This window comes from Arachis hypogaea, chromosome 4, assembly GCF_003086295.3.
Source record: "Arachis hypogaea cultivar Tifrunner chromosome 4, arahy.Tifrunner.gnm2.J5K5, whole genome shotgun sequence".
Taxonomy (NCBI): Eukaryota; Viridiplantae; Streptophyta; class Magnoliopsida; order Fabales; family Fabaceae; genus Arachis; species Arachis hypogaea.
Window position 1 is genome coordinate 118,628,595 of NC_092039.1, and position 23,896 is coordinate 118,652,490.

Genomic DNA, 23,896 nt, shown 5'->3' on the forward strand with positions numbered 1-23,896 from the left:
GACCTCAAACCACCTCTGTAAAGCACCCTTTACCCTTTACTTTCACCATTACCATTACGATCATCTTCTTCTTCACAGACCTTCAACCAGACTTTCACCTTCACTTTCACTACTTTTCACTCTCACCCTTTACCCTTTATTTTCACCTTCACCTTCACCTTCTTCTTCACAGACCTTCAACCAGACTTTTCACTTTCACTTTCACGTTCTTCTAGACCTTTCTTACTTCTGAAGTTGAGAAGCTAAAAAACCCATCTTTTCCTCTTCCCAAATTTTCTCTCATTTTGTTCTTTATTACATTCATCGCCTTCACGAGTAAAAAACTGACATTCAGGTGTTCTCCCAAAATACTTGACAACCATTAACCAACCCCTGTCCACTTTAAACAAAGCTCATTCATCCTCTTGTGACATTAGTGGAGGTCTCAACACTTGTTCTCCACCTCTATTTCTCATCATTAGTTCTCGTATTGCTTATTTGCCATTAATAGAAGTGTTTTTCCTCATAAGTTTACTTACCCCGAATCTCTCATCTTAACCATTATTTTTCACTTAATCTATTTTTCACAAAACCCACCCGAATCACCTGGCGACTCCACTGGGGAGGACCACTTCGACGTGATGGCTAGAGATCAAACGAGGTATAGAACTCCCTCACCACCTCCATTTGCGAATCTGGAGAATATGGAGGAAGACGATAACACCCCAATTACTCGTAGGGAGTTGACGCGTATTCTAAAAGGCAAAGGATCTTGAAGTTGAGTTGCAAGAGTTGGAAGGAAAAAGAGAAGTTGTGGGAAGCAAGATGGAAGAATATCACCAGAAGACCAGCATTAGCTTTTGACAAGCACATTCGGTCCAGGGTGTTCCTAGAGGGAGATCTGGTAGTAAAAATCAGTAGACGCAGTAATGAGAAAGATGTCTTTGCCAAAATGGGCTCCCAAATGGGAGGCTCCTTACATTGTTTCTGAGGTACACCCCAACAGACACCGCATCTTGCTGGACCCAGATCATGGAACAACTATCGGCCCCATCAATTTCAAGTACGTTAAACAGTGCTATGCCTAATTTCAGTTTTAGAAGTTAAAATTTTAATTCCAAAAGGCTTTTTTATCAAGAGCCAATGTTTATGTTATATTATTCTGCAAGCATCCTGATTCCTGCAATACATGAGAAAACTGTTTTAGCAATCATACACTTAAAAAATGTGAGTGATGCATCTTAAGAAATTTGCAATACAAAATAGTTCCAAAAAAGTGAAGTGTCCCACCCTCCAAACTCCTAAAAAGAGTCGAGCATAAATAGGGCAAGAAAGTTATGGGTACCTTCCGTTTTTTTTTTTTTTTTGGAACTATTTCAAAAAAGTGAAGTGTCCCACCCTCCAAGCTCCTAAAAAGAGTCGAGCATAAATAGGGCAAGAAAGTTATAGGTACCTTCCTTTTTTTTGGCCTAAAAAAAAGCTGAAAAAAATGGCTACTGCTTTTCTTAAAATCATACACTCCCCTACAAAAAAATAATTAAAATAAATTATTTTTATTTTTAAATATCTATTTATGGTTACAAACGAACATTGCTCATAATTTTAATTCAATTTCTTTTTTTTTATTTGTGATTTCATTGGAAACATATACAAATCAGGATATAACATCCAAAGTTGTAAGGTGAAAGATCTTTATCAAAGAATCTCTATAACTAATTCCAAAATTAGCAACCCGATATATATGGGGGCTGAAAGGGGTTAAGACAAAAACAAGAAAAGAAGAAAAAGGGTCTTACCAAGTAAGAAGACAGAGTAAAAAGACAGAGCAAAGTTGAATGTGGAATTGTCCTTTGCCCTAAAAAAACTCCCAATTGTTGAAGAAGACAGATGATTTGGATGGTGGTGGTAATAGCAGTGATGATATAGCGCTGTGTAAAAAATACCCTAGCAGAGATGATGAAGAACACCTCTTCTCTACCCTTCCAGGTGTTCTCTCTCCTTATGTGTCTCTCCAAATTCAGGTACTCAAATTTAAAACGCATCCAATTAAAATGGTAAGAGTTTCTCCCCTTCTTATTCTCTTATATATTAAATTATTATATTAAATCAAATCATCCCTCTTTTTTCATAAAAAAATATATGTATATATATGTATAAATAAATAATAATAATAATATTATGTACACACATACACTACTTTTAAGAATAAATACATACGTATATACAAATAAATTATGAATATATTTATTTACTAATCTTATTTATCTATTTATTTATTTTATTTTATTTAAAATATTTGTACAAAAATATTCTTTTATTCATTTTTTATGAGTACATAATTATATTCATATTATATAGAAATATTTATATTTTAATATCATAATATTTACAAATACATATCTCATTATGACAAAAAATGAATAAAAGAGGGGAGATTTGATTCTTTAAAGTTATGGTATGTTAACAAAAAAAAATTAAATTATTCTTGTTCTATTGAGTACAAAAAAGTTCAATGCAGCTTGAGGAAATACTTTTTACCCTCAAAGACTGCATGGGGCTTATGATTGTGAATTAAAAATATAAACCTTTTTTTGTACATAATTAATTTTTATAATGACCTACAAACATGGTCAAAAAAGAGTTAAGTTCCTCCTAAAGGTATTAGGCTAAAAGGATAGAACCCAAAAGAACACCTTGAGGAGTTGAATTTCTCTTCAGTGGAAACTATATTGGTGGAAGTGGATTGGTTGGATTTGGAGTGTAAATGTGTCATCTAGTTAAAAGAAAACCAAACTAGATGTCCTTTCACTAATGTCACATATCAGGAGCTTTAGTTTAACGTGCGGGAATCAATTTCTTACCTTTCCAGTTGACAAGACTTGAGGTGACAAGAACACCTAAAGATATTTTGGAAAAAGCAGTAAACCAGATATCAGATTAAAAACCATTGGACAATAGATTTCCTATTCATCATGGTTTTACACTATAAAAAGGACCTCAAGCCACCTTTGTAAAGCACCCTTTACCCTTTACTTTCACCATTACCATTACGATCATCTTCTTCTTCTTCACAGACCTTCAACCAGACTTTCACCTTCACTTTCACTACTTTTCACTCTCACCCTTTACCCTTTATTTTCACCTTCACCTTCACTTTATCACCTTCTTCTTTACAGACCTTCAACCAGACTTTTCACTTTCACTTTCACCTTCTTCTAGACCTTTCTTACTTCTGAAGTTGAGAAACTAAAAAACCCATCTTTTTCTCTCCCCAAATTTTCTCTCATTTTGTTCTTCATTACATTAATCGCCTTCACGAGTAAAAAACTGACATTCAGGTGTTCTCCCAAAATACTTGACAACCATTAACCAACCCCTGTCCACTTTAAACAAAGCTCATTCATTCTCTTGTGACATTAGTGAAGGTCTCAACACTTGTTCTCCACCTCTATTTCTCATAATTAGTTCTCGTATTGCTTATTTGTCATTAATAGAAGTATTTTTTCTCATAAGTTTACTTACCCCGAATCTCTCATCCTAACCATTATTTTTCACTTAATCTATTTTTCACGAAACCCACCCGAATCAGTGTTTTGTTGATGATCGAGTCTTTTTGACTGCTTGTTCAAAACTGAACTAATTTCGTTTCATTTGTATGTTAATTGAGGTTCGTCTGATGCTGCTGATAAGCATTGACCAAACTTTTTATTCCTTAAGTGATTTCAATTAATTTCTTAGTTTATTTGAGGTTCATTTGAATTAAGAAATAAATTCGATGTGTTTTTATTGATGATCGAGTCTTTTTGACTATTTGTTCAAAATTGAACTAATTGAATGGAATGGAGTGGAATCTAATGCAATTTAATAAAGTGATAATAAATAATTTCATTCTTCCTTACTAAAAAATTTGGTCAATACTTATCAGAAGTATCAAGTGAACCTCAATTAGCACACAAATGAATCGAAATTAGTTCAGATTTGAACAAACAGTCAAAAAGACTCAATCATTAACAAAAAGATATCGAATTCATTTTTAAATCCAAATGAATATCAATTAAACTAAGAAATAAACCGAAATTATTTAGGGAATAAAAAATTTGGTCAATACTTATCGGTAGCATCAAGTGAACCTCAATTAACACACAAATGAACCAAAATAAACTAAGAAATGAGTTAAAATTATTTAATGATGGCATCAGAGAAAATCAAAACCAATAAAGATGTTTGTAAAATGTCGTGTTGATGGTTTCAGTGGCTAAGAGAAGGGGGGGTTGAATCTTAGCCCCTTTTTCGCTTGCTAACACTTGCTGGACTTAGAAGAGACTTTTCTGTTTTTAGCTCGTCCCTAGCCACGAGACATTTTCATTTTATCTCGTCACTTGACACGAGACATTTTTTATTTTTCATCTGAACAGTAAAAACAGAATTGAAGTAAGAAGAGAGAGAGAAGATTACACCCAGATATATCCTGGTTCAGCTGCTAAGTGCAGTGCAGCCTACATCCAGTCTCCATCACAACAATGATGGAATTTCACTATAATCATCCAGATTACAACTTGTAAAGTGCTAACCCAACTTACAAGGGGATTCCCACAGAATCATGAAACACAACACAGATGTACAAAGGAACTCTAAGACATCTATGGCTTTTTCTTTTAATTTTGCACTCTCTGCCTTTTTCCGCTCTATGGCTTTTTCTTACAAACCTCACTGTTTGCCTTTTTCCATGAGACTCAAGACATGACAAAATTAAACAGAAAAATACTAAACAGAAAACATTGAAGGAGAAGAAGAACTGCTAGCTTAGGTAGCTCTGAGAACTCTGTGCCTTGCACTCTCAAACCTTACTCCTTGAATCAAACCATGACTGTTCACCCCTTTTATAGAGAAGTGAAGCCTTCACGGTTTGAAACGCAAACCCGAGCTCAGCTTCTTTTCCTTCAAAACACAACCGGTTCGGCCACAAAGAGAGAAGAGGTAACTCATGCAAAAAACCAACATGCAAATACCTCTAGTCCTTCCTTGGTCATCACTCTTCATCAATCTGAGCACTCCATCCTTGGCTTCCTCTCCAAGATGGATTTCTGGCCCTTGATGCTTCATGATGATGATGACTTCATCTGCTTCAATCTCTGCCTTCAACCATCACTTCGCCACTCTAGCTACTCCCTGTGGTGGTTGAGCAGAATCAAAGACAAGCCACGCCTCCAAGATCTTCCTTACTGGCCGAATCTTCATCCTTCTTTTTGAGTAAGAAGGATCCGAGATTACCTCACCAAATCTTACCAGATTAGGTGATAATCTCAGCCACATCATACTTTTCTTTTTCTTTTTCGTGCCATCAACTCGATGGACTCTAGGCTTGCTTTCCTTTCCTTTTGGTAGCTCCAAGTAGCTTCCATGGCTTCCTGTGTAATAACCGAAGAGAAGAAGCAAAGGTAAGAGAGAAGAGAGAGAAGTTTGAACTCAAACTAATGGGTAATAACAAAATGAAATTAAAGTCCCACTTCCCTAGCTTAGAGTGGCGTGTATCATAATGATCACCATCATGTCAATCACACTTTCTCTCTCATGTTCCCCATGCTAGTTTAATTAAATTTCAAATCCTTCAAAAAGTGAGTTGGAATCCGTTGGAAGCTTCATGGATTTGGGTAATACATGGAAGCATTCAATAATTTTGGGCTTGGTTGCAATAAGGATTATTCTTGGCCCAACTAGTAACAATTGCTTTCCTGATGGATTTGGATCAAACATAGGAAGCTTTCTTTGGGCTTGTAGTAACAATATTAATCTAGCCCAGTTAACCATCACAATAATTCAACCATATATCGTTGAATATTTTTGAATCAATGCTGAATTGGAAAGCAAATTCACACTTGTGCTACAGCATTTTATTTTATTTTCGGCCCAATTCAATTCCTGCATTACAAAATTATTAATTAACATATAATCAAATAACATTGAATTAATAATTTTGTAATTAAATATTTTAATAATGTTTGTTCATCACAAAAATTAATTTGGAGTTTTCCAAACTCATCAATCTCCCCCTTGATGACAAACATTATTAAAATTGAAATGGAAAGAAATTTAAAGATTGAGTACGAGTACTCCCTTTGAGGATTGAATTTCTCCCTTTCCAAATTGTTACATGGCTCCCCCTTAATATATGCTATTTTACCAAGGGAAGCATAAACCTGTAACATTTTAATCAAGCTTCAAAATAACAATGTTATTTAGCATACTTATTCATAATGCTAAATGCTTGATTTATAAGCAGTTTTAATTTATAATCAAAATTCATTTGATATCAAAATTGATTTACTGCTCAACACAAAAGGTATCCAAATATTTTTCAAACATTTTCCTGTTTAGAATATCAGAGCAAATCAACGTGATGAAAAATATTTGAAGAACAAAACAAGGCAATTTTGATATTTTACACAAATTAAAGGAACTGCCAAAAATAAATTTTCAATCCAACAAGTTTATCAATGATGAAACAAACAGCCAGGCATCAGAATAAATCAATCATTATAAACCTAATGCCAAATAAACTAATCATGATAAACCAAAAAATGCAGTTCAAACAGTAATGACCATAGTAAAACAAATGCAATAATAACATGCATTCTTTTAAACAAGAGTGATCATGAATTTTCAAAATTGAAAATTTCAACCCCTGTTGCCCTGTTTTTCCAGTCCCTGTTTCGTTCCAATTTCAATTTTGGAACCTAAATTTCCTCCCCCTTTTGTCATCAAAGGGGCACCTGCACAAAACATGACCAATATAGCAAAATATTCAAGATAAAGTAGCAAAAGTACATCATAGTATCGATACAATCAATTAGAAGTTCAAACATGAACCAAATAACATCAGAATTCACATAAGACATCAGATAGATTGTACTCCTGATTCAGAATCAGCATTCTTGTTACCATCTCCTTCTCCCTTTATGAATGAAACCTTATTCTCAACATTTTCATTTGTTAGATCAACTCTAAGATATTCAAAGATGCAGGTGAGAAACATCACATATGGAAGATTAGGCCTTTTTGAACTCTTGACAGATTTCCACATGTGCCTTATCATAAGGTATGCAAATGATATTTGAGATGAAGTAACAAGAGTGAAAAGGACAAGAAAGTCAGACACTGTTACCCGATGGCGTGGACCACTTTGTGGTATGAGAACATGAGATATGATCTTATAAAGAAGAATTGTCTTATCTGGACCAAGTTCTCTGAGAGTTGGTGCCGTACCATCCATTTTGGAGAGACCTTCGCAGGTGTGATTTAAGGCCATCTGGTAGGTGATTCCAACCTGTAAATCCCATTTCTTAGACATGTATGTTCTTGGTCCTTCTTCTTTGTAACCTAGAGCCATCCCAATGGTTCCAGTATCAAGAGTGATATGACGCTTCTTCACATATGAGTGGATTGTGCCATCAATAAATCTCATGTTGGCGTAGAACTCACGAACTAAACATGGGTAAACTGGCTTCCGGATGTGAAGCAGAGGAGTCCATTGAAGATTATCAAACAGAGAGGAGACATTGATCCCTTTGTTGGAGAGTGAGTCTAGGCTGACTAGATAAGTAGCACAGAGATCGCGTTCTTTCAAAACTTCATTGTGGAATTCATGGGAAGCACATGAGTCGAACCTAGATGGATCATAGTGAGAATGTGGCTTATGAAACCTTTTCTTGAAATCCCATGACTCCAAATTTGCTGGCTCCTTGGTGTCATTCAAAGCAATCCCTTTAAACTTCTAAGTGCTCTTTTCGGGTGTGTCCTTTTTGTTCATGATAATGAGAGTGAAAGGGTAGAAGATGAGAGAGTGAATTGAACCTAATTGTGTGAGAGAGGATGGATGGGATAAATGTTGAATGAAAGGAGAATATGAGATAGTTAATGCACAAGGTGGGTGATTAATGACCAGGGTGGTTTCCAAGAGTTTGAAAAGATGGTTTCCTTATATCAAGGGATTTGTTGAAAAAGAGGGATTTGATTTGACCTATGCTTCTTCCAAAAGATATGATAAGACAACCAAGAGATTTTGTGGATTTATTTTTCAAACAAAATGGGAAACTAACAAAACTGTTATGGTGGGGTCATGGAATTTTGGTGGGGCCCATAAAATTTTGAATTCTGCGTTGCCTCCCCCTTGACCACAGCTCTTCCATTATGCCATTATTTTTCATCTCGTCCAAACCTACGAGCAAAACAGAACAGAGTCACACATTCACGGATTTTCAATGAAACTCAAATCAAACATTCCCAAACTTTTTCTCAATGTACAGAATCTGTCTTCACAGAGAGGTTTTGTAAAAATATCAGCAATTTGGTCTTCAGATTTTACAAATTGAATATCAATAGTACCTTTTTGCACATGTTCTCTAATAAAGTGATATTTTATCTCAATGTGCTTAGTTCTTGAGTGCAGAACAGGATTTTTTGAAATGTTTATAGCACTCATATTATCACAAAATAAGGGTATACTATTGATTTTTAATTTGTAATCTTCCAATTGTGTTTTTAACCAAATTAATTGTGAGCAACATGCAGATGCGGAAACATATTCGGCTTCAGCAGTGGATAGAGCCACTGTGGCTTGTTTTTTGCTTGACCACATGTTGAGTGAGCTTCCAAGGAAGCAACACATGCCTGAGGTGCTCCTCCTATCTACTCGATCTCCCGCATAATCTGCATCACAAAAACCTACTGCACAAAAATCATCAGATTTAGGATACCATAATCCATAATTACAAGTTCCCTTAATGTATCTAATGATGCGTTTAACAGCCGTAAGGTGGGATTCTTTTGGATGTGATTGAAACCTTGAACATACACCCACACTTTGGACTATATCCGGTCTAGAGGAGGTAAGGTACATGAGTGAACCTATCATTCCTCTATACCTTGTTTCATCCACATCTTGGCCATCATCATCCTTTTCAAGTTTAGTATTGGGATGCATAGGAGTGCCCATTGATTTGGAATTTTCTAGGCCAAATTTCTTTATTAATTCTTTTGCATACTTGCCTTGGTGAATAAAAGTACCACTAGGAGTTTGTTTAATTTGGAGGCCAAGAAAGAAAGTTAGCTCTCCCATTAAACTCATTTCAAATTCACTAGTCATGAGTTTTCCAAACTCTTCACACAAGGATTCATTGGCCGATCCAAACACAATATCATCCACATAAACTTGAACAAGAAGGATGTCATCATTAGAAACTTTAATGAATAAAGTAGTGTCGGTGGTTCCCCTTTGAAAATTATTTTCCAACAAGAAGGCACTAAGCCTTTCATACCAAGCTCTTGGAGCTTGTCTAAGACCATACAGAGCCTTAGTTAATTTAAAAACATGATTTGGAAATTCTTTATGTTCAAAACCGGGGGGTTGAGCCACATACACTTCCCTATCAATAAAACCATTAAGAAAGGCACACTTAACATCCATTTGAAACATTTTGAAACCCTTATGGGCAGCATAGGCAAGAAGCAACCTAATTGCTTCCATTCTAGCTACCGGAGCAAAAGACTCATCAAAATCAATACCTTCTTCTTGATCGTAACCTTGGGCCACTAATCTAGCCTTGTTACGAACAACTTGTCCATCCTCACCAAGTTTATTTTTAAATACCCACTTAGTACCCGTTACCTTCTTACCATTCGGATGAGGTACTAGTGTCCAAACCTTATTCTTGTCAAATTGAGCAAGCTCCTCTTGCATTGCTTTGACCCATGATGGATCCTCAAGAGCTTGTTTGACATTGTTGGGCTCTATTTGTGACAAGAGAGCAAGATTGCTAGGTTCGGTTTGCCTTTTGGTGGAGGATCTTGTGGTTACACCTTGAGAGGGATCACCAATGATGAAGTCATGAGGATAGCCCCTCATGGACTTCCATTCTCTAGGCTTTCGGACAGGTGTTGAGCTTTGATGAACTTCTGGTGGTCTCACTGTTTCAGTTTCTCGTCCCTGCTCAGGAGACAAAATGGAAGTTTCTCCTTCAATCTGACGAGACAAAACCGGGTTGACAGATTCTTCATTTTGCACAGATTTGGGATTTTCTTTACTTGTTTCAGCCTCTTCACAATCTGAATCATTATCCTTCACAATACTGGGAATTAAGTTAGAATCACAGAAGGTAACATGTATGGATTCCTCTATTGTCCTATGCTCCTTGAGATAAACTCTATAAGCCTTGCTTGTGGTGGAATATCCAACAAACGTTCCTTCATAGGATTTTGGATCAAACTTTCCAAGATTTTCTTTATTATTAAGCACAAAGCATTTGCATCCAAAAATATGAAAGTACTTAAGATTTGGAGGGGTTCCTTTCCATAGCTCATAAGGAGTTTTCTTTAATCCTTTTCTAATGATTGTTCTATTCAAAATATAACATGCTGTGTTCACAGCTTCAGCCCATAAAAATTTAGGAATTTCATTCTCACATAGCATGGCCCTAGTCATTTTTTGAAGGCTTCGATTCCTTCTTTCAACCACCCCATTTTGTTGGGGCGTTCTAGGGCATGAAAAATTATGAGAAATCCCTAAGTCATCACAGAATTTTTCAAAGTCTTGATTTTCAAATTCTCTTCCATGATCACTTCTCAAATGGGCAATTTTCAAATCCTTTTCATTTTGAATTTTCTTGCAAAGGGTTGAAAAAGCATAAAACACATCATTCTTATGAGCAAGGAAAAGTACCCAACCGAATCTAGAGTAATCATCAACCACAACAAGACCATAATATTTACCTCCCAAACTTTGAGTTCTAGTAGGACCAAAAAGATCAATATGTAACATTTCCAATGGCCTTTTGGTTGAGATTCCATCTTTTAATTTAAAAGAAGATTTTACTTGTTTGCCCAATTGGCAAGCATCACAAGTAAGATCCTTATCAAACTTGATGTTTGGAATTCCTCTAACCAAATTCTTTTTGACTAGCTTAGAAATTTGGTACATGCTAGCATGACCCAACTTTCTATGCCAAAGCCATTTTTCAGATTCAAGAGAGGTAAAGCATGTTACATTTTGTTCTTTTAAATCCTCAAGAGTTAATCCATACACATTATTGCATCTTTTAGCTTCAAATAAAATATCCCCAGTTTTCTCACAAACAACCAAACAAACAAACTTCTTAAAGATAACATCAAAACCTAAATCACACAATTGACTAACACTAAGTAAGTTATGTTTCAAACCATTTACAAGAAGCACATCATTTATACAAGAAGAAAAGTTTTTACCAACTTTCCCAACAGCCACTATTTTTCCTTTTGCATCATCACCAAAGGTAACAAGTCCTCCATCATATTTATCAAGTGTTATGAAGAAGGTTGTCTTTCCGGTCATATGCCTAGAGCATCCGCTATCAATGTACCACATATTTTCTTTTTTCTTGGATGCTAGGCAGACCTACAAAATAAACTCAAGTGACCTTAGGTATCCAAATTTTCTTGGATCCTTTCACGTTAAACCATCTCTTATGTCCCAGATCATTGTAATCAAAAACAACTTTGTAAACTTTATCACCTATCATTCTTTCTCCAAAGAAACATTGAACTGGAAAATGACCACTTCGGTTGCACAGTCTACAAAATCTTGGAGTTGCAATTTTGTTAAAGTGAGTTGGGTCTTGATATTTTACATCATTTGAAGATGAAGCAATATTTTCAACATGTGATTTTTCAGATTTATAAAATCCCAACCCAGTTTTATCATAAAGAGGTTTTTGACTAGCCAAGATTTGGTTCAAATTTTCAGAACTTTGGGTGAACTTGGCTAAGTCATCTTTAAGTCTTTTAACCTCTTTGAGCAACTCTTCATTTTGCTTAAAACAGTTCACATATGCAAGAACAGAATGGTCACTTTCACAACTTCTAACTTGGGCTTTTAACTGCTTATTTTCTTCCACAAGATCACAAGCAGTTTCTGCTTCTCTTAGTTTTTCTTTGAGGAAATCATTTTCAGCTTTAAGAATGAAATTTTGTTGTTCAAGATCTTGATTCTCAGTTAGAAAACATCTTATTTTTTTAGAAAGGTGATCTATCATAAGATGGAGGTCTTCAGTGTTAGAGTTTTGAAATGATACCTGATCTATCTCATTTGCCATGAGACAGGGCTGTGATTTAGTCTCAGACTCTTCATCATCATCATCTGAGTCATTTTCCAAATCTTCCCATGTGGCCATCAGTCCCTTCTTCTTTACTCTTTTCGGCTTCTCTTCCTTTTTCAACTTGGGACAATCAGATTTGAAATGACCCATTTCCTTGCAATTGTAACAAGTTACTTTGCTAAGGTCTTTCTTCATCTTCCTTGAGCCGCTGCCTTTGCCTTTGAGCTTCACCATTTTTCTGAATTTTTTTGCAAACAACACAAACTCATTTTCAGAAGAGTTATCACTGGATTCATCATCCAAAGGGTTAGTCATAGAAGAAAAAGCAATTCCTTTCTTTTTTGAATCTTTTTTTAAATAGGAGTTTTCAAAAGCAAGTAGATTTCCTCTCAAATCATCAAGTGTCATGGAATCTAAGTTACTACTCTCAGAAATAATTAAAGCTTTGGTTTCCCACTCTTTTGTGAGACATCTCAACACTCTTCTCACTAGAACAGATTCTGAATGTGTGATTCCAAGAGCATCTAAGCCAACAGTGATGATATTGAACCGTTCGAACAGTTCATCAATGGACTCTCCTTCCTTCATTGCAAACATCTCATATTCCCTGTTTAACATGTCTGTCCAAGTTTTCTTTACAATGGTAGTTCCTTCATGAGTGATTTGCAACTTGTCCCAGATTTCCTTTGCCGTTGTGCATCGTGATACTCGTCGGTACTCCTCAAAGCTGATGGCACAGTTGAGTAGATTGGTTGCCTTGGCATTTAACTCCACGGTCTTCTTATCTTCCTCGGTCCAGTTTGCTTCTGGTTTCAGAGAAATTACTCCTTGAGCATTTGTGGTAGTTGGAAATTTAGGACCTTCCAAGATGATCTTCCAAAGTCTGTAATCCACGACTTGTACAAATATCTTCATCCTCTCCTTCCAATAGGTATAATTTTTCCCATTGAAGAGGGGAGGTCTGTTGCTTGATTGACCTTCAGTTAGATTGTAGGACAACACACTTGCGCCACTGTTTTCTGCCATGAGGATCTTTACTCCAAGCTGCAAAGCTTGATCTCTTTGAGACCAAGCTCTGATACCAATTGATGGTTTCAGTGGCTAAGAGAAGGGGGGGTTGAATCTTAGCCCCTTTTTCGCTTGCTAACACTTGCTGGACTTAGAAGAGACTTTTCTGTTTTTAGCTCGTCCCTAGCCACGAGACATTTTCATTTTGTCTCGTCACTTGACACGAGACATTTTTTATTTTTCATCTGAACAGTAAAAACAGAATTGAAGTAAGAAGAGAGAGAGAAGATTACACCCAGATATATCCTGGTTCAGCTGCTAAGTGCAGTGCAGCCTACATCCAGTCTCCATCACAACAATGATGGAATTTCACTATAATCATCCAGATTACAACTTGTAAAGTGCTAACCCAACTTACAAGGGGATTCCCACAGAATCATGAAACACAACACAGATGTACAAAGGAACTCTAAGACATCTATGGCTTTTTCTTTTAATTTTGCACTCTCTGCCTTTTTCCGCTCTATGGCTTTTTCTTACAAACCTCACTGTTTGCCTTTTTCCATGAGACTCAAGACATGACAAAATTAAACAGAAAAATACTAAACAGAAAACATTGAAGGAGAAGAAGAACTGCTAACTTAGGTAGCTCTGAGAACTCTGTGCCTTGCACTCTCAAACCTTACTCCTTGAATCAAACCATGACTGTTCACCCCTTTTATAGAGAAGTGAAGCCTTCACGGTTTGAAACGCAAACCCGAGCTCAGCTTCTTTTCCTTCAAAACACAACCGATTCGGCCACAAAGAGAGAAGAGGTAACTCATGCAAAAAACCAACATGCAAATACCTCTAGTCCTTCCTTGGTCATCACTCTTCATCAATCCGAGCACTCCATCCTTGGCTTCCTCTCCAAAATGGATTTCTGGCCCTTGATGCTTCATGATGATGATGACTTCATCTGCTTCAATCTCTGCCTTCAACCATCACTTCGCCACTCTAGCTACTCCCTGTGGTGGTTGAGCAGAATCAAAGACAAGCCACGCCTCCAAGATCTTCCTTGCTGGCCGAATCTTCATCCTTCTTTTTGAGTAAGAAGGATCCGAGATTACCTCACCAAATCTTACCAGATTAGGTGATAATCTCAGCCACAGCATACTTTTCTTTTTCTTTTTCGTGCCATCAACTCGATGGACTCTAGGCTTGCTTTCCTTTCCTTTTGGTAGCTCCAAGTAGCTTCCATGGCTTCCTGTGTAATAACCGAAGCGAAGAAGCAAAGGTAAGAGAGAAGAGAGAGAAGTTTGAACTCAAACTAATGGGTAATAACAAAATGAAATTAAAGTCCCACTTCCCTAGCTTAGAGTGGCGTGTATCATAATGATCACCATCATGTCAATCACACTTTCTCTCTCATGTTCCCCATGCTAGTTTAATTAAATTTCAAATCCTTCAAAAAGTGAGTTGGAATCCGTTAGAAGCTTCATGGATTCGGGTAATACATGGAAGCATTCAATAATTTTGGGCTTGGTTGCAATAAGGATTATTCTTGGCCCAACTAGTAACAATTGCTTTCCTGATGGATTTGGATCAAGCATAGGAAGCTTTCTTTGGGCTTGTAGTAACAATATTAATCTAGCCCAGTTAACCATCACAATAATTCAGCCATATATCATTGAATATTTTTGAATCAATGCTGAATTGGAAAGCAAATTCACACTTGGGCTGCAGCATTTTATTTTATTTTCGGCCCAATTCAATTCCTGCATTACAAAATTATTAATTAACATATAATCAAATAACATTGAATTAATAATTTTGTAATTAAATATTTTAATAATGTTTGTTCATCACAAAAATTAATTTAGAGTTTTCCAAACTCATCACGTGTTATTGGTGATGATAATAACAAAAGAGAAATATAACGAAAAAAAGAAAAGAAAAAAAGAAGAAGACATAACATTTGCCGTTTACATTAATGTGGAAAGTTATTTACGTTTAAAAGTCAATTATGTAGCGCGTGAATGTAAAAAAGGTTATAACAACTTGGTTGGATTTGGTTAGTGAAATCACTTAAATGCAGAACATTATTGTTTTTTCTTTTAATTATATACTCTTTTAGTCTTTTGTTTGTTTTAAACTCAAGTCTCTCACCTTTTCAACTTGTTTTTCCATGGACAGTATCAAATTTACTTAATTTTGCCTACACTTAAGTTTTAGCAGTTTCATCTGCTCTCTGCAGTCTTATTTGCATCCTGAGTTTTCGTCTGCATTTTATTTTTGTAATTTTATGTATACCCAAAATTTTTGTAATAGTTTCAAATTTTTAAAAAAAAATTATTTACATATTATTTTGTTTTTTTATTCCATTGTTTTTTAATAAGTTGTCGCTTGAATTTAAATGAGATATTATAATATATTTAAAATATTATATGTTAATATAGTATTTAAGCATATGTAAATTTATTTAGTTTGATATGATGCTGATTTGTTCATTATCAGTAAACTATATCATTAACTTATAAATAAGTACTCACTGTACATTTCTGAATAATATCTGAATATCAAATTAAACTTGTTGTACAATTTGTTATTATGAATTCTTATAGTACTATTGTTGAGAGAGGAAGTGTGATGAGAAATATGGTGGATAAAGGGGGTGGGTGATGGTGACTCTGACGGTGTCGATGGTATGGTCACTGATAAGAATAATGGTAGTTGTGGAAGGGAAAAAAAGGAGATAATGGTATCAACAGTGATGGTGGTAAGGTGATCAAGAATTATGGATGGTATTGGTTTAGAAATGAAATTAGGATTAGAAAAAATAGATAGTTTAAAAATTTTAGGTAATTGTTTAAGATTAAAATAATTTTATCGATCAAAATTTATTTTTTTTATGAATACAACATTATTTTCGTTTTTTAAGTCAGCATTTAGAATATTTTTTTTTGGAAATGATAGTATTCTAAAACATTTAATTTCATAGAGTGATTCATAATTATAAAATCCAAACTCTGTTTTAGTTGTATTTCTATATATAGTACTTGATATAGTTACGAGAAAGATAAGCTTACATAACTACAACACTATAATCTCATATATGAATTTCAATTCACAAATGTCATCACTCTTCAATTCTCTCATCTCATACTTGAATCTCTTCATAATATCATTTTTATTTTTGAGTTTGCATAAATTTTATATATGTTCTTTTTTCTTTTTTTTTAATCTGATACTATATCATAAAATTACTTAATTTAAATATTTAAATTGAAAGAAAAAAATAAATAAATAATTATATATCTATCAATATTACGTCCGTTAAATTTGTATAATTTGCTTTGTGCGTAGCCATTCTTTTTTATACTAATTTTTTTTTAGAATAACAAAAATCAAATTTTAAAATTTTTTGTCATAAAAATTTTAATATTATACCATAAAATTATTTATATTAAAAATTTAAATTAATAAATAAAAATATATAAATAATTATGTTTTTAATATTCACAATTTACATCATTGCATGCACTCAAATAATTAGATGAATTGGTGTTATATTATGAATAATATAGATATCAGGGTATGATATTTATATAAAATTGAACAAATATAATGATAGTATATATCAATTTCGAAATGGCAATTTTTTAATATAAAAATCTATTAAAACCATTTTTAATAAGGTTTTGAATGCGATTCTTCTAAAATTTTATATAAATAGACTAATTATTTATATATGATTTTTTACTTTCTTGAAAATAAATTCTAAGATCAAATTACATTATACAACATCATCATTATTATTATTGTTATCACTGCTAATCGAATATTTATTGTATTAATTCTATTATTTTATTTATTTTGATTTTGTAATTACTTTATTTATTTTGATTTTGTATATATCTAATATTTAAATATATTTTCGTTATACCATTATTTGGGACTAATGTAGAGCATACAATTTGTTAATGAAAATAACTAACGCCATCAATTTTAAGTTGGTATGTCATTGACACTTGGTAATATATACTAGTAATACTACGTCCAACGATGTTAGCAACTAAGGAAATATAATTTAAAATGCGATTATAAAATTAAAAACAATAAAATACTAAAATTAAAAGTGAAATAAAATATAAACACTGAACAAAAAATACTTTTTCCATTTATTGATATTCTCTCCTTTTATGAATATAGTGTAATTTATTAAAAAAAATCTTAAATTAAATCATGTGAGAAAAAATTAATAGTCAAAATTAATCACTCTCTCATCTTAATTGTCTATTTTTACATTTTGTGTAGTTACAAATTTGGATAATATGAATAGTTTTGTGCAATTATATACTTTATGTATATTAGCCATTAGGAATGGATTTTTTCCATTGTTAAAAAAAATTAAAAAAGTAAAGTATGATCTTTACCTTTTCATTATGTTATTTTCTTTTTTCAAGGTTTTTTTTGTTTTACTTATAAAATAATAATGAAAAATTATATTTTACTCTTTTAATTATTAAAAAAATTAAGAGGCTTCATTCCACATGTATATCTATTATTAACAACAGAAAATTATACTATGTATTTAAAATGCATTAAAAAATTGATCATATATTTTCAAAATACAAATCAATAATTCAAAAGTTAATGCAATACCCCAAAAAATAGCAAACTAAAAGGAAATGCTAACTCTTTTAGAGAAATCACTGCTATCAATATATAATTTTTTTAAATTTGTTGTAATAGAGTCAAATAATTTTTTAAAATTCAGATATAAGATTAACTTCTTAGAATATTTTGAAATAATGCATTCAAAATATACAGTAACTCTCATCAAGTGTCTCCACATTTATCAACCAAAAATTAATACACATTCAAACAAATAGTCAATTAATTATTGACTCTTCATCTTTTATCTTCTTAGAGTCAAATAATTCTATTTTAAATTAATACTTAACGAATTTATCTATTTTGTATTTTAAAAACATATAATAAAATTATAAATTATTTTTTTATTAAAAATATAAAAATTTAAATTTTTTAATATATTTATTTTATATCTTTTAAATAAAAAAATTTAAAATTTTTTATTAATAATAAATTTATTATGTGTCCTAATTAATCCTAAAACTTAAAAATAAAAATAGTCAAAATTACTCATCATTATAGTTTTCAAACTATGAACAGAAATTAATTTCACAATTTACGATATTTTAAATTACATTATTATAAATAAATTATCCGTCTATTAACCAAATTTATATATACCTATACACAACAATCATAATTCGTCAAGAGTGAAACAAAGAGAGAGAGTAAGAGATAGATCATTATTCAAACATCAATGACTCTTTGTGTTACTAGAAACATTTTCATGCTATGGCTACTTGTTCTTCTTGTTCAATTATTATTATGCAGCAGCGAATTGATGCCAAAAATACATGTGACTATCCAAAATTACATGGAAGGGCATGAAAGTTTGATAGTTCATTGCAAATCTAAAGAAGATGATCTTGGAGCGAGGCTTGTGAAGTATATGGATACATATGAGTTTGAATTCAGAGTTAATTTTTTTGGTGGCACACTTTTCTTTTGTAGCTTTCGATGGCCAGGTGTGTGTCATTGGTTCGAAATATATAATGAAGATAGAGATTGGAAAAAGTGTAAACAATGTATTTATAGAATATATAAAAAAGGACCTTCTAGATGTGTATCAGATAATACAGATATTTGGTATCCATGGAATTCAGATGAATGTTAATTTTTTTTATTTTATATATTTTGGGTGATAGATTTTCAAGAACACTGCCAATTGTTCTTGTAATCATTAAAATAAATTCTGTTGAAATAAGTTTGACGTTGATGATGATGATATATGTGTTAGAAAATCTTATTTGTGCCTTTAAAATAAAGCCGATAATTTTCTATATAAGTGTCTTGCTTGTTCTTTAATTATCAATTTATTTTACAAGCAAAATTTATTTGTCTCTTAATCTCTTCTCTGGTCTTGGTTTTTTAACTCGTGCTGATTTCTCTCTTCTCCCTAAATTTCACCGTGTGAAATTTGATAATAATGTGTGTTTGAGGGAAAGTTTTAAGTAAGAATATATGCACAAATTAGTTTTGAAAGAATCTTGAATGGAAAGCATTGGTTCTTAATAAACTTTTACTTTTTATAAATTCTCAAGAATTAAAACTTGTTTGAGTATTAACAGGATTAGATCTAAAAATTTAGTAGAGATGTCTAAAATTATAATATTATATAATCAAATATATATTATATATAATCATGATTAAAATTTTTTTAATTAAAAAATACTAATAAATACTTGTTATATAAAAAAATTGTTTTAGTTCTTATAAGTTTTTTATTTTGGATTCAATAAAATATAAAAATGATTTAGTTAGTTTATTTTGTTGAATATTATTGTGATAATAAGTTATATTTTATATCATAAAAAATATATTATAAAATAATATAAATAAATTATTATATGCATTTAAAACATATTCATAAATGAAATATGTACAATATTAATCTTTTTAATGAATTTTTACTTAATATGCTATATATTACTAATATATACTTTTTGTTTACTAATATATGATGACATTGACTGTTTATCTATTTCAGAGATTAAAAAATAAATAACAAATAAAATTAAATCAAATTTTAAAAATAAAATAATAAATACAATAAAATAAAAATCATTGGGATCTATATTTCTTCATCCAACCATTAATTTGTTGAATTTAATTTTTATAGACAGTTAGTGTAGAAAAGCTTTACACGTGCATCCAATCACACCACATTATAAAAAATAATTACTATTTTCATTAATCACATGAATGGTTATCTAAAAACACGCGTGTGATTGCACGACTTACACTCAGTGCATTAAAATTAAACTCTAATTTGTTTGTGCAGCAACTTTGGTAAGAAACAAATGAGGCACTAAAAAAGAGTTAATACTCAATTTGATCCTTGAACTTGCACGCGAGCCTTAATTTAATTCTTGAAGTTTTAATTACTTATTTTTAATTCCTAAACTTTGTAAATATGACTCATGTTAGTTCTTGGGATAATTTTCGACGTACAAACGTTAAGTCGTTAATAGAGCACTAGCATAAACGATCGGATGCCATATTGGACTTTGTAAAATGACGTCATTTTTGTTTTGATACTCAAATAGTCCAAAAAAACATCTTAAGTGGTGTTTATTAAAACTTTTCCTTTCAAAACAAGTGACCTGGCATTATTTTTGGGTTATTTGAGTACTAAAACTAAAACTGCATCGTTTTACAAGTTCTAGCGTTATATTTGGTTATTCATGTTAGTGCTTAATTAACGTTTTTGTACCAAAAATTGTCTCAGAATTAATGTGAGTCACGTTTATAAAATTTATAAATTAAATAGAAGTAATTAAAATTTTAAAAACTAAATCAACAAGTATAAATTGAGAAACCAAATTAAATCTATAGACATGAATTTCAAGGACTAAATTAAAAATTTGTCAAGCCTTTTAATAGGCTTCAAGCCAATAAGGCTTATTGGTCTACGTAGACATGAATTTCATCCTAAACAAATAATCGCTTCTTTCACTCAACAACTACAATTTTGGTTTCGATCTAGACATCGGATCTAATCTCCCCAAATCTCTCAATGATTAAAAAATACCCCTATTCCTCTAACCCTTCTTACTCCACCACAACCCCTTCCTCTTCCCAACCGAGGAGGACTCAACAAGTCCTCATGGTCTCACAAGTCCATTTTCGTTCCTGCCACTCAGATTGGGTTGCCCGGTGGTCTCCCTCCCATGGTAAGTGACATCTTCGGCATGTCATGGGCCACTGTCTTAACTTTGTCTTCTCTTCCCAATGCCAAAAACTACAGCACAACAACTAGAAACTACACCCAGAACTAGAATGCGAACACGATTGGAACCGGAAGGCGAGCACCACAACTGGAACTGGAACTCGAGCATGACTGGATCTGGAAGGCGATTGGAACCGGAAGGCGAGCACCACAACTGGAACTGGAACTCGAGCATGACTGGATCTGGAAGGCGAGCACAGCCGGATCGATAAGGTGAGTGTGACAGGATGGAAGTTGGCTCCTCCATCAGCGTCGGAAAGCATGCTCGGACAGGGACAATGGCGTGTTGATAAGTAAGGTGGGGAGAAGGATATTGCTCCAGCATGGTCGGCACAACGGCACAAGAGGTGATCCCAGCAGAGTTCGCAGGGACGGCAGTTCTGTCACAATAGAAAAGTGGAGGACAGTGGCTGTGTTGATTAAGCAAGACTAATCAGTGTTTTATCAGGATTATTGTATAACTGGTTTTTTTTTTAAAAAGAAAAGTAATTTTGCAGAAAACCACTGATGAAATCCTTCAACTCTGATTTGAATTCCTATTGCCCCCTTTTTTTTGGGGGGGGGGGGGGGGGGGGTTAACAATTACTTGCATTTTATGTGATTATGCAAGACAAAACATTTATTCAATTGCCAGAGCCCACAAGTACAATCATTTTATTCAGCCTTTCAATCTAAGAGTAACTGCAGGTAAACAAGTTTAGGTAACTACATAGTGAGAATAAAACAGATACAAATTAGTGAAATAAAATAAAGAAATAAGAAAACCAACAAGGCAACAATAACCTTCACTCTTTCTACAAATCCAGAGAACATGCCAATCACACGTTCCCCATCCTTCAGCTGGATCCGACTGACTTCCAGAGCTTGACCCACTCTTCCATGGCTTCGGCGGCACGAGAGAACATAGGATCAACCTTCCCCAGTTTCTCCTTCACTGTCTTGGCCATCTCGAGCACACAAGCCTCGGCTGTAGTTGCTGATTGTGAGAACCTTACTGACTGAAAGAAAGGAACTACTTCCTCCATCAGTTTCACTCCTTCCCACTCTTTCTTTAAGCTCTCTATGGCATTGCCTCTTTCTGTTCTCCAGACATAGGGCAATCCGCTTTTCACACCAAGGGCTAGGTGATCGCATATTACTTTCACACACATTCCGCTCCATATATCTTCCACAGTTTCCCACCTAAACTTTCCTTCACCGGCCAATTTCAAAGCCGGGACTAATGCTGGGCCAATTGCTTCACGGTTGAAGGCAATGTTGATACCACTCACCGGCAACATGGATCTCACCGGGACAGTCAGAACAGCATCCACATATCGCGTGTTCCTCTCTTTTGGCTTAAGAGCTTGTGTTGGTGCATCAAGGTCTGCTAGATTCAGCCATAGTCCACACGACAAAGCACAATCAACCCCAGTTCGTAGGCTAAATGGGTACCCACGAACGAAATCTGCACCCTTACGGAATGGATCATACAGTGTATTAAAGAAAAACGGAGTTGCGGGTGTCTTGAGGTTCACAATATGCTGAGCCACAGGATCTACCATATTTCCTGCAGTGTCTTTTGCTGGGACACAATCATCATCAACACAGACAACATACTTCTTCCGTGAAACCAGAAAACCAAAGTATCTACATGAATATCCGGAGAAGAGAACAGCGGAAGAACCCACCACACGCTCAATATCAGATTTTGTATAGACATCCGCACTGAAGCCCCCAGGAATTTGGAGTTCCTCCTTGAGGTCAGGATCTTTTACAATTATCAGGTGGAAACGGGAGAATATTGGCTTCCACTCATTCAAGAAAGATTTAAGATCAGAGTGCAATGCGCCAATCACAATATCCACTTCATTTTCGTTGATAGTTACTTGAGCCATCTTCTGAGGTGCAGAATACAAATTCTTTCACAAACTCAAGTATTGTTGGCTGCCACACCCGATGAATCGAATTTGAAGTGCAGACAATGGTTTAATCCTTTCTCAAAATTTCTCAGAGCACCCTGTAAGAAAGTATTTAAGAGGGTCAGAAAAGAAACACTTGCCACCCCAGGATTAGTCACAAAATGTGTAAGATAAATTCTTAGAATAACTCACTGGTAGGAAGCACAGGGGTCAGAATATGTTGTATATTCAGTGCCTGAACAAGTGAGAGGACTTCATCCTTACCGGTTGCTATAAACAGTCTCAGAACTTTCTCTGTCAGTTTACCAGCTCTCAAAATTCTCTGCCCACAAAAGTCATGTAATGCAATCAAAATGCTAACAAAATGAAACTTCAGCAAACAATAAAAGATTTATATTCTATAAAGAGAACGAAATAATCGGAACCAAATTTACAATAGCCTGACTCTAAATTACGAATCATGATTGGCAGACACCATTGATGGAAAAATCACAAAGACAACTTACTTCTTTGTTGCAATAAATATCCAAGGTCAAGGCAACAACCAACAAGGAAATCTGAGTTCAGAATGTAACGGGTCGAAAAAGAATAAATCAGAATGTAAAGCAAATCTGACCCTGGGACTACTAACTGCTACACCTTATTCCACTTGTTGGGTTCGGTTACGTGGATGAATTAATTGCACCCTATCATAAATCATAGGTTAATCACATTGACTTCCCTTGAGATTAAGTGATATACACAAGATGCCCTCCCTTTGTAAGGGTATACATAAACTCTGTTGAAACTCATTCAAATTATTATATAATATTCACTGAATATGGTAAAATGTGACACACTGACACTAACCTCCCCACTAAAGAAGTAGTCACTGTAAAGTGTGAGGTATGTAATATCACCTAACCTCAGAGATGTGTAATTTACCCTAATTCATGTGCATATACAAGATATTAACCCTCTCCAATGACCCAAATAATTAAAAATCAACTCAATTCAGTGTTTTAGGTACCAACAATGAT

At 33.8% G+C, this 23,896-nt stretch overlaps 1 protein-coding gene across 1 annotated transcript; it reads right to left on the reverse strand.

The window, feature by feature from the left end:
* Window positions 1-21,594: 21,594 nt before the first annotated feature.
* On the reverse strand, window positions 21,595-23,199 carry LOC112797540 (probable UDP-arabinopyranose mutase 5). Its single transcript, XM_025840537.2, has 2 exons — window positions 23,070-23,199; window positions 21,595-22,975 (listed from the first exon to the last, which is right to left on the reverse strand). Exon 2 carries the CDS (start codon window positions 22,851-22,853, stop codon window positions 21,813-21,815), a length of 1,041 nt encoding a protein of 346 aa, XP_025696322.1. The 5' UTR covers window positions 22,854-22,975; window positions 23,070-23,199; the 3' UTR covers window positions 21,595-21,812.
* Window positions 23,200-23,896: the final 697 nt, after the last annotated feature.